At 40.5% G+C, this 12,474-nt stretch overlaps 1 protein-coding gene across 12 annotated transcripts in view; it reads right to left on the reverse strand.

Annotated features, from left to right (window-relative positions):
- The window catches only part of meis2a (Meis homeobox 2a), a 68,983-nt gene extending 56,510 nt beyond the window's left edge, over positions 1 to 12,473 (reverse strand). For 3 of the 12 annotated variants that reach the window (XM_083545587.1, XM_083545590.1, XM_083545595.1), the window contains exons 1-7: positions 11,477 to 11,743; positions 10,235 to 11,109; positions 9,458 to 9,690; positions 8,658 to 8,799; positions 8,261 to 8,311; positions 7,640 to 7,690; positions 6,943 to 7,092 (exon numbers count right to left, since the gene is read on the reverse strand). In XM_083545587.1, the coding sequence (XP_083401713.1) occupies positions 6,943 to 7,092; positions 7,640 to 7,690; positions 8,261 to 8,311; positions 8,658 to 8,799; positions 9,458 to 9,690; positions 10,235 to 10,246 (639 nt within the window). In that variant the 5' untranslated portion in view covers positions 10,247 to 11,109; positions 11,477 to 11,743. Of the gene's footprint in view, positions 1 to 6,942; positions 7,093 to 7,639; positions 7,691 to 8,260; positions 8,312 to 8,657; positions 8,800 to 9,457; positions 9,691 to 10,234; positions 11,110 to 11,476 lie in introns of all 12 variants that reach the window. The other 9 variants (XM_083545592.1, XM_083545594.1, XM_083545585.1 and 6 more) reach the window with 8 other exon arrangements.
- Between the last annotated feature and the right edge of the window lies 1 nt (position 12,474).

Here is a 12,474-nt window from a genome sequence, read left to right on the forward strand (position 1 = left end):
CACACTGGAAATGTGAGAGGGACATGAGTGAGGCTCTGGAGTGCTATGCGGATCTCTGGTCTGCCTGTTTTAGCTCTCCTTTTGCTCTCGACAAGTACGGCGCTCAAACAAACATGCCAAATCGACAGCTCCATGCTCATATTTACTTCTATCCCAGGCTGGCAGGCACTCACTTCAAACACTATGAGCCTAACAGCTTAATTACAGCCTAAGAGTCCATCACCACTGTATTTAATGTAGCGTCCTATCCTGAGCAAGCTCAAAAGAACTGTCTAAACACATGCGGCGGAAAAATGTCAAGTTAGTTTATACCGTAACCAATTGAGACTTCCGTGTCAAGTGAGAAATATATAGGGCTAAAAAGCTGATGTACACCACAAGCTCCATTTATCTTTAGCACTGTCAGGAGTGAAAATAAGATATGAGAGGCTCTCTCTCTCTAATCTGGCAAAAAGATTCTTCATGAACAAAGATGCCAGCAAACACACACACACACACACACACACACACACACACACACACAAACACACACACACACACTATGAGAGGTGGACGAACAAGTAAAATGGCGAGTTTGTCATTTCTGAGTGGCCTCTCCTCCTCACCCTTCCTGGTCGTTCTCTTTGCCTGAGTGCTCGGCACAGGGAAACAGGATTTGTACTGTACAGGAAAAGCTTTATCTGTGCAAAAACGAAGGCAGACCAGAGGTGGAATTTCCTCTGCCACTCAAACCGGAGAGGGACTTGCTGACCACGTCACCTCACAGCACACACACCACCAATATATTACAAATGCACGGAAAACACATGGTAGTTTGCAGTCAACATATCACCTGCACTGGATGAACCAAAAAGTCAAAGAGCAGTCTGACTTTTTTTCTTTGCGCCACAGAGCAGCCCCCTTGAAAAGAACCCAAGCCAAACAAACTCAGGCCTGCATCAAGGCTTTCCGCAAACCTCAGCCCACTCTTTTGCTCTCTTTTATCCCATGTGTCACTCCTTTGCATGCAGACACAGCACCACAAATACATACTCTTCAGTAATAAAAACATTTCTGCAAAGTGTCTGCAGATACAGAGCTGCAATGTGGTGTAAGCTCATTACAGTCAGAGCTGAACTCTTAATCTGAAAGCGATCAAGCGCATGTCTAGCTGACTGCACAAACGTGAAACACACAGAGAAAGAAAAAGGGCTAAGGCATTTGTTGACCAGCAGTTGCCCATGTTGTTTTTTTTAGCTACACTCAAGATTATCCTGTGCATCCGAGGCATGACTACATGCCTGGACTGTGGCACAACATAGGCTGTTTAACAGGAAGAGTTCACACGTTTACAAATGTCTAGCTACAGAAAAAGACAATTGTAGCACATACTAGTATCCAACGACAAAATATCAGTCTATTTAACTAAAACAAGTGTTAAAAGAAACCTTTCCAAAAACATGGCCTTTATCCTAAGTCACACTTTTAGTCATTCTCAGTGACATCAGAGCAGCAAAAATGTCAATTATTTGGTCATAACATTTCCATCATGTCTCTAGAATAAATGCCATAAAAGGGCTGAAGAAAAGAGACAGTAAAGACTGAAAAAAAAAACCTATTACTATGTATAATGTCGTTCAGCTAAGCCAGACTTATGTACTTAGAATGGGCCTTGTTGTTTTAAGGAAAGAAAATGACTGGGTTCCACTTCCTGGTGGTGAAACACCCACTGTCGGCAAGACAGGCCTCAAAAATACAGTCCAAACCATACAATGTCAAACTGTTGCATTAAATATGTTTAAACAACAGAAATCTTAACATTTCTAATTTACTACACTGTTCAACAAGCATACTTTACAAAACTGTGCAACATGATGCTTTCATAATTAAGAGTTAAACAGAGTAGAGAATCTTGGGCCTGTTATAAGTCTCCAAATTAAGTAAGACAACAAGCAGCATGACTGTGCCGTCTAAGCACCAAACAGACTTCAATACACAGACAGCACATGGTCTTTAACCCAAACAAACAAGACAGACACATTTCCACTATGCATGTCCTGAAAAACACAACCAATATAAAAACAGTCATACCAGGCAGCGATAACTTTCTTCATTCAGCTCTGCAACTTAAGCAACAGTATTTCTCCTCTGGAATGAATAATGCAGTGGTCTCTCTCTCTCTCTCTCTCTCTCTCTCTCTCTCTCTCTCTCTCTCTCTCTCTCTCTCTCTCTCTCTCTTTCTCTCTCTCTCTCTCTTTCTCTCTCTCTCTTTCTCTCTCTCTCTCTCTTTTCTCTCTCTATCTCTTTCTCTCTCTCTCTGTCTGTGCCACAGTCAGAGGGCTGCTCAACAGATACAGGCCTTGCAACACAACAAAACAGTTGTCAGGACTCCCCAGAGTCCATTAAAGTTCAAACAAGCTGTAAAAAAAAAAAAAGAAGAGAGAATAAGAGAGCGAGAGCATCACCCAAACGGCCCTCGTCAATCTCACTACGGAAGCACCCCCCCTCCATCTTTTAGAGGGAAAAAAAAGCTCATGTGACTATTCCCTGTAGTTTGGTATAATTAGGAGTCAAACATGGTTCACACCGTGCTTTTCCCTAATTGTGTTAAAGAGCACTGTTACCAGGAAGAGAAGTGTAGCAGCCAGCAAACACTGAGGTGCAGCACAATAGGAGTAGATGAAAAATAAGATACAAGGAAGGCCTGTCTCTAGGGGCGGCCTTTTCTATTTGCCAAGGTTACCGACTCATGGCTGATAATGTAACTTGTAATTAATATAAAAGCAGGAGACAATATGGGGGAAAGCTTGTAGAGGCCCAGGCCACAGGAGAACGTCTGATACCGTCGCTATCTGCTGTTTCTCACTGACACACACCTGTCCTGCCTATCAACTCACTCTGCTGGCTTTCCTCTCAATATCCCTTAAAATTTCAAATAAAATTGATTTAGCACTGTCGGTGGATTATGTACCGATTCTTAGAAAACCTGATGTACTTACAGAAAAATGCATGTAGGGACAGGACAGGCTGAGAACGACGAGTGCTATGTAAAAGAACGCATACTATTGCTGAAAGGAATCACAGCTACATCACCAAGCATGCTGACACGCATGAAACATATCACCCTATAAATCCTCAGGCCCTGACATTTCCAAATGCATCTTGCGCTTAGATCTCCTAGCATACTTTTGTAGAATTTAACACATAATTATACAGGTGCTTTGAAAGATGTTAAACAAATGGTTGACTGCAACCATGGTGTATTTACAAGACCATCAATTAACTTAAAAGTATAAAAATAAAGTATCAATTGTGCATCAAATAACTGACAGATAATGGTTCATTAGTGACTATTTGCAAGGTTCATTTTCCGAGGTATTGTACGAATGTTAGATCAGAACCTCTAGGATCAGTGGATTTAAACCTAAAAAGCTAAATGTACATATACCAGGACAAAACACCATGCTCGGCAATAGTTTTAGATAGCACAAAAATAAGCCTGGATTTTAAAAACATCCTTTATATTGCACAAACAGATCTTTGAAAATAAAGTGGCATTTTAGGTTACACAGCAACAAGTTAAACGCAGCCATCTCTTCTTATGGGGCTCATAGGGGAGGCCTGCCAACAGGCCTGAGCTCTCTTACACTAATCAAATAGGATATGTAGAGCCAGACATCATCCCATCACAAAACAATTGTGAGGGGTGGTGAATGCTATCGTGCAACATGTTACTTGAAAGGGGGAAATCCTATTGGAGTACATCTGCACGTGCTGCTTAATTTAGAAGACCCCTAGAACTAAGTAAATGCACGGTTCACTGACTTTAGAAGCCCTGTAGGCTATATGTATGCAAACACGGCGGCCTGAACTAGTCGATCACAGAGCAAGGACCATGTAAATAGCCTCCATAAAAGAGAAGTATGGCACTTTTAATTGATTTATGAATTGATTGAAATTCACTGCATGAGATGAGCTGAAATATTATTGCTCCACACATAATTCACTCCAGTACACACGAGAGAAATGCAGATTTTAAGGAATGTGCATGCATTTGATTAAGATATACTATAACCACGGCGGGAAGCACAAGTGTGAGTGAACGAGTAAGCCTCAAAACACACATTGAAATATTTCCATTCAGCAATCTCTAACTACACACTAATATTGAAATGATTTCAGGAGCAATGGGAGGGAACACTGCTATGATATTAATATTTAAAAAAAAATCTTAGCAGCAGACGCAAAGACAAATTAATTAGCACAGATTATACTTAGAAAGCATTAATGCATTTCATCCATATTAATTAGACGCAGCATACAGGAGAGTGAAATTACATTGTAGTAATTAAAACACAAAAGTCTGATGACTAATAGCAGCGGCCTGATTACTGAAGCCGACTGGCTTACCCCTTTTACATTCACTTTTCATGAAGCCTATAAAACTGACTACATTCCTTTTTTCTGGTGAGAAGTTAGGGTGCTAAGAACGTTGCTTAGGGTGTTTTTGGTGGGCGAAGACTGACAGGAAATTTCTTTAAGCAAGCTCAAGAAATTAAAATTGGCCTTATCTGCGCTCACAACTCTACAATCCACTAAGCAGAAGAATAGCATTTGGGTGTGAAAAAATAGTTTGCTTATTAGTGCCTGTGTCAGGTAGATGGAAGAGCGAGAGAGCTGCAGAAGGAGTGCGACTATTACAGCGGGCTGTCTTCTTCATGGTGAAGAGCCTCATCATCCCCAGCTTTTGCCAAATGAGATGTAGCCTTGGGCTATATATTAAAAATGCATAGCAAAGCAAAGAAAAATGGACGTGAGAGATTCTACCTAAATAAATTAGCATATCTAACTATAAAATTGCCTGTCCCTCTCTAGTCAAAAAAAAAAAGAAAAAAAAAAAAAAGAAAAAAAAAAAGAGGAATAAGAATGAATGGAAAAAAAAACAAAAATGCACACCATTTTTAATGACATGAGTTAATCAAAAAGCAACTGGGTACTTTTGCTGTGTGTATATATATATATATATATATATATATATATATATATATATATATATATATACATACACATACATACACACACACATACACACACACACTAACTCTATTTTTTTAACTCTTTTTCTTAACCTGACATTTTGACATTTTCCTACTGTACATTGTAAGAAAATTAGCTGAAGGCAACGTATCTCATTTTTATCTATTTTAACAAAATTTGAGAAAATAATATGCTCCTCTAAGATGATGCATGCTTACATTAGTAGTTAGCATGCTAATATAAATGCCACCTAAGATTGCAGTATATGATACAAGAATAAACAAAGTCATGTTACATACTAATTTAATCGTGTTTGTATTCGTGTCTTTAATATAACTGTCTTAGCTTTAAAAAAATAAAATACAACTTTAAAACACATTGAAAACTTCAGGTTTAATAATGCTAAGCGCTCAATTTAGCAGTTGTAAAACGCCACTCCTGCCAAAGGAAAGAAATAAATCGCTCAGAACTAAAACAAGTAATGAGGTGGTCGGTGTAAATGACCACAGACTGAGCGATCTGTCTTATAAACCTATGTTCCTAATTATCAAAACTATATCCCTAATAAGTAGCCCAGTGCCACAGGCTCAGTGTGTGTGTGTGTGTGTGTGTGTGTGTAAGTAAGAGAGAGGGACTATCAGCCATCTGCCGCCGTGAAGCCAAAGCGCCTAGTTTATCTAATCTCCTCGGTATAAACAACAGCATGCCTCATTTCTACACTTCTTCTCCAAGTAAGTTCCCACTTTTTTTTCCCTTTTCTTTTCAATTTCCATCCTGGAACCCACCGACCTTCACCATTCCTTTAGCTTATACCCCTGATACACCATTGTGTACATTCACCTAAAAAAAAAAGACGCCAGACCCCGACAGATGCACTGCACTGACTTTCCAGCCCACCCCGATCTGCTCGAGCTGCTAATAGGCTTGTGCTGATACATATTAAGCATTCCCCCCGATGCGGCAACTTTACTTTGCTTCATTGTACCGAAGGCATAAAAACGCATTAACGCACGCGAAACACACCGCGCAACATTTCTCACCGCGCGCGCCGCGTTTATTACCGCCGAATAAACGCGCTTAAACCACGACATCGATTTCCAAATTCAGTGCTACTACACTTCAGGTGCACATAAATGGAAGGCAGGATATAGCGCAGCCTAAAGGCCGTAAACCGGGCGCAAAGCGTGAGAGGAAACCACAAGGCGATCAATAAAAAACAATTAAAGACATTACCATCAAGACCGCTGCCAAACCATGAAGCAGATCAAACATTATGAACCTGATGGTCAGTGTCGCCATGGGAACACACACACACACACACACACACACACACACACACACACACACACGATTATTTCCTAACTTTTTTTCAGTGTCCTACACACGTTCATCTCTTAACTTTCATTTCTAGTGTCCTACAATCATTTGAGCAAGCATGCACGCAGTTCAAGACTATCTGCAAGATGATAGTGAATGGTCTTTAATCACGTGTCCAGTATCTTCACAAAGTACACAATCCCACTTCTAAATGCTATTACACAAAAAATGCACAACACAGATTTGCGTGGACGCCAGCATTTCCAAGTAGGCCAAAGCAAAACTTCTTTACGTGCATAAAAAATTGCACAACGACAAAAAGATATTACGCGCACAACACATACTCCTGCGTCAATTCTGGCAGAAAGAAAAAAAAATCTCCTCATGTTCTGACCGTGCTATTATTCACAGGAAAAGGTGAACGAAAGTTCAGCAACCGCGTCAGACAATAACAACTTGGCTCCATATTAGTTCAAGGCATTTTCGAGCAGCCTGTTGGGCTCAGACAGCACCGGTTTTATAGGCTGGGGGGCAGTGAAGGGGCACTCCAGCGCATTATCCTTTACACAATAACGTCGAAGAGGACAAATAAAAAACCATGTTACTTACATGATCGGCTAAATTGGTGGAAGATCCCGAGAGTTCCTCGTGGTCCGATTTCGAGCTGCCGTCCCGCTCGTCGATGACCAGATCTATAGGCATTTTTCCTTTTAAGCAACTGATGTACCGGTGGCAAAAATTGTCGCAGAGCTCGTGCACCTAAAGCAGACATGAACAGATATATTTTCAAGTTGTGTTTTTTTCCCCCCCCTGCATAATGGAAAAACTTTACAGCCAGGATAAAAATAACCCGCAGTAATGGACACGATCGCACCAGGGCAAGGAAACAATAGTGGAATAGTTGCGTCGCTTAATATTCTCATGGGGACCAGAGCAACAAGTTAAACAAATAATAATAATAATAATAATAATAATAATAATAATAATAATAATAATAATACAGGAAAATAAATACAACTATTGCATTTGTGTCGACTTGACTAAATGTGTGTTCTGCCGCCGTCGTGCATTATTATAATATATTATATAAAATAGATATTATAATAAATTAAAAAAATATATATATTGATAAAATAATACACAACGTTGAAATAGTACATGTTGCGCATTTTCCGCATGGACGCCAAACTATTATTTTTCTTCTAACAAAAAAAAAGACCACGGTGTCTAATAATTTCCTAATCACAATCAATTTAAACCTACAAATCATAAGCCTGCAAATGCATTCAGTAAAAGCAGAAATTACCTTTTCTAACTCCAGAAGGTGAAACCGTAATACTTGGATCGCCTGTATCATCTGCGAAAAATGAAAAAGGTATCAGTTTATTTTTCATCAGAATCAATATGCACGAAGTGTTTGAATGGCGTGCAATAATAGTGAAATAGGTGAAAATTATTCTAACGCAATAATATGAATATCCTAAAGGAAATACAAATTAATAAATTAATAATAATAAAAAAAAATCCCAAATGCATGTGTGTGTGCGCTGTGATATGGCCGTGTGCACTGGGAAACGACTGTGTGCTTGATATGAGGGCAGTGGTCTATAGCAGCAAATTACACTCCACTTCAGATAATCGTGATTAGGCTTTTGGTGGAATCAGTGTGGAGTCGAGGCGCATAATCAGTGATTTCCTTCACGGCCTCCTGTGGTAGCCTAATGCTCTGCCACTCGAGACCTCTTGGAGCTTCCCCTCTTATTCACTTCAAAGAAAAAGCTGTCCAGCATCAGGGTTGTGCTTTTGAATCAAAAATCCCCTCGTATTTACTTTGCTAACCTGCACAATAATATCCACGGGACTCATCAGCACACCAGCAAACAAAACAGCCGAACTAGAAAACAATTCACAAAAAACGACAACTTACCAAATTGTCCAGCTCTGGATTTGAAGAAAATAAAGGTTTTTCCGCGCGAACCTAAAAAAACATTAAATTTATAATTAATTAATTGCATGCCACCTTTCATTTTATTCCCTTTACATTTTTTTTTTTACACTAATTGTCACTTTGGCAGCTGTCGGCTATTAATTACATTACACACACGGTCATTATAACATAACATGCATTATTTAATCATAAAAAAAATCAGCACAAACACAATAATTTTTATATAATAAAAATATATTAAAATTTGCATGCATTTGCTCCATAATTAATGCAGTGCAATTTTTTCATCTATGAATTGTTTTCTCACTTATTTGAAACTCATTGACAGGTGACATAAAGTAAAGAAACTGGACATGGACTGGTGGTGAGTAGTGACCTGTTTGGCGAAGACGGCGATGTCCTCGTTGAAGGAGTCGGAGGAACACACGTCTCCTCCCGCGACTCCTGGTTCTCTGGGCGTGCACGTCGCCAGCTCGCACTTCTCAAACACCAGCGCGAGCAGAGGGAAAAGCGGGTGACTGCCAAGAGAAGGGAAAACGAGCGTAAATACAAGTCTAAACACAATACCTCAAAGTAACTGGCCGCAACCGGCTGTGATAAAGTTTTCCCCGTGCTTTTCCTGCCTGTTTACACTGGAGCTTAAACGCGTACTTGTAGCTATTATTCGGCCTTTAGCGTTTGCTCTGAAGCGCGCGGGGAGCAATATCCTATAAACTCATGTCAGAACCGTGCAAAGATACAAACAGACACCAAAGATCATCTGTTCTCAACCAATAGCCTTGTTTGTTTATTTTCTTTGTACTACCGAGAGTTTTGTTTTCGCCTATAATCCATAAAATGCTCTTAAGTTTTGTAACTTTTTTGTAACTAATGCAGTGTAAATTTTCCAAGCACAAAAGCAAATATTTTATTATAAAATACCGAATGGAAATATACTTAATTATTTTTTAACTATATTTTTTTGTCATTATTTTATTCATCATTTAACGAAAAAAACAATGCACACTCCAAACGCACCGTTTTCTATTAATTTTACACTCAGTTGTAAATAAGTGAATGCAGGACGATGGAAAAATGCGGCTTCAGCAACACAATACTTTGTTTTGTTTTTTACTGAACTCTGATCAGCAACAAAAATAAGCGGCGGGTAATGCGCGATATTAATATTTCACTCACCCATAAATTTGATCTTTATCCCGCTTTAAAACGTCGTTGACAGCTGAGCCCATACTGGTGGGCATTACGTTGGGATGCGGGGCATGGGCGCCGTAGTGCTGGCTCGCGTGCAGCGGCGGCCCGTGGTTCAGATGGTGCACTTGGGTCAGCGGCCGAGGCGCGTGCGGGTCCCCGTACATAGACGCCGGAACTCCGACCCCGTCCATACCGCCGTAATGGGCCAACTCATCGTACTAGAATTAAGATAAACAAACAAACAAACGAACAGAAAAGTCACGTACAAGTAATATAAAAGAAATGCACAACCTGAAGAGAAAGAAAGTCACGTGTGTGAATAAAATAGAAAAGAAAACTGAAAGAACGGCTTTAAAGGAAGAAGTGTAAAATTGTTCGCACGCGCTGTGCGTGGTGGAAGTGTTGTTTTTTTTTTAAAGCGCAAAAAGTGTAAAAAAAAACAAAAAAATACTGATCATAATTATTCTGTGGATTACCAGAAACATGGTAAAGTTCAGTGTTGAGCTACTTCTAGCTGGAGCTTTGAGTTTAAGGTTGTCTTCAACACTGCTGCAGAAAGGCTCGGAGCCCACCGCTACACCGCTACACCGCGGGGCTGTCACGGGGCGAGTCGTGGAGATTCGTGGAAAATGTGAATTAAAATAAAAAATCCTTATATAGGAGCAGTTGCAATATTAGCCGTCAAAGTGGAGAAGAGAAGGATACACTCGGCCCTTCCTATAGTGAATGTGTGTATAGGTGAGTGTGAGATTTAAAACCTACCCTCTGCGCCATCAGGCTGCGCTCCAATAAACTCCGGGACGTGTCGTATATTTAATATCCCAGTCCTGTAAGAACGTGATTTAGTGGTAAGATTCCCTTTTTTAACCAACTTCGTGAATTCGCCTATTCTCCAATACAGTTCAGACCGAGCACAGGCATCGGGAAGAGTTTGGCAATTTTTCTTGTTTTCCTCCTCGCCCCCCAAAAAAGTCGAAAAAAATGTCAAGAAGCAAACTGAAGGTTACAATCGGCCCATCAACAACCTGCATGTAACTAAACTGTCGTGTCTCATGGCTTTTTGCCACTCCGGCTGTCAATCAAAGCCAGAGGTTGTCAAGGTAATGAATGAATGATGGTCGGTGATGATGTTCAAAAGAGGGGACGAAATGTTTTTTAGTCCGTTTTCATCCAGCAACTCCGCGTTCTGCCCCACGCCTCCGCTTCGTTTTCTTGTTTTATGAGGGCTGTGGAAAAGGAAAAGACGGAAAAATCAGCGAGGAAAAAAAAAAATTAAAAGATTGCCATTGCAAGATCTCTGCTTTCCCCCCGGCAGGTATTTCGTCTACGGCGCGGTCTGAGGATGAGTGAGTGTCAGCGAGTGTTGGCAGGTTGGCTGCTGGCGCGCTTATAGAACAGAGTGAGTTCACAGCGCGGAGCGGCGCGCAGTGGAATGACGGAACCCGGAAGTAGCGCCGGCCACAGCCAGTCCCCGCGGCGCGCGCAGAGAACAGACCAAACCCTGCGATACGCAGCGCGCGCACGAGAGGACGGCTTCAACTCCGCACGGGGGGAGCCAAACAACAACAGCACACACACACACACACACACACACACACACACACACACACACACACACACACAGTGGACTGAAGTATCTGGGAAGAAAAGAAAGATAGAAAAAAACCACTCAAACTCGTTTTGCGCGTTAATCTGCATTGCATTTTAGTCCACACTTCTTTGACATCTGATTCGACTACAGAATAGATGTGTCAAATGAAAAATAAAAAGATTAACATAATAAGATAAAATTCACGTATTGCCTAACGGCTTTGAAGAGAATTATTATTATTATTATTATTATTATTATTATTATTATTATTATTATTATTATTATTTTATTCATTAATAATAAATAATTGATGCATGCTGTAAACTTCACGCAGTTTATACCCATTGCAAGATTCTTTAGTAAGGCTGTATTAAAGAAAGAAAAAAAAATAGTTTGCATAAAATATAACTTACAAATTCACTGCAAACCCCGTGCACTTTGCCGAGTCTGTCTTCCAGGATTCTTGCAAAAAAATAAAAAATAACTTCAGTTTCCGAGTCAAAATGTAAATGACTTAAATGCTTAATATCCAGTTGCTCTTCTAAGTATGAGGTATTTGTTTGTTAGGACATAGTGAGCACCCCTTTTTAAGTAAAAATGAACTTTCCCAGGCAGGAAAAAAATGTTTTTATAGGGAAAGTGTTTAAATGTGTCTTTCGTCCAATCACATCTCAGGATAGAAATCTGTGCCTTACCTCGGAGTAGTCAATTATCAAAGCGCCCCAAAGATCATCAATCACGAGGCAGGCTTGAAAGTTAAGAGGAGGAGCAATGACTGGGACATCGATTGCAATACTGCTGGCCCTTTTCCCTAATGCCAAGCACGGTTTTTTTTTTTTTTTTTGGGGGGGGGGCTCAAAAACCAAAGAGGTCATCCATCCCTTTTTTTAATATTTAGCCACATCAGTGACAATAGCCTCCACACCGCCGCGCGCGCGCGCTCGTGACATCATCGCCTTATTGATAGGGGCTTTTGCATCTAAGCGGCTACATTTAAAGCTCCGTGACATGTTTTGTTTCCGAATTAACAATTGCACCGCTTATAGAAGAGGGAGAGAAGCCGCTCATGTAGGAGTGTAGGATGAATTCGGTTCAATAAAATGCCTTAAAGACGCGTCACTTGTGTGGCTTTTATAGGCTGTGGGACTGCAAGATGAGGGAGATAAGTTTTTAGAATGTTCTCGCCAAAAACAAACAAAAAAGAGAACATTAGCAACAACAACAACAACAAAAAAGATTCTGCGAATAGAAAGATGAGAGAAGCGCAAAGGGAAAAGTGGAAGCCGGGCGAAGTGTGTTGTGCGGATCTCACGCGCTAGACGGGGGGAAAACTCCAGCGGCCGACCCTCTCCCTCCACACCGCGATCAGAGCACTGCAACGCACACAGCACTCTCTCTCTCTCTCTCTCTC

This window comes from Silurus aristotelis (genome assembly GCF_946808225.1).
Source record: "Silurus aristotelis genome assembly, chromosome: 6".
In the NCBI taxonomy this organism is placed as follows: Eukaryota; Metazoa; Chordata; class Actinopteri; order Siluriformes; family Siluridae; genus Silurus; species Silurus aristotelis.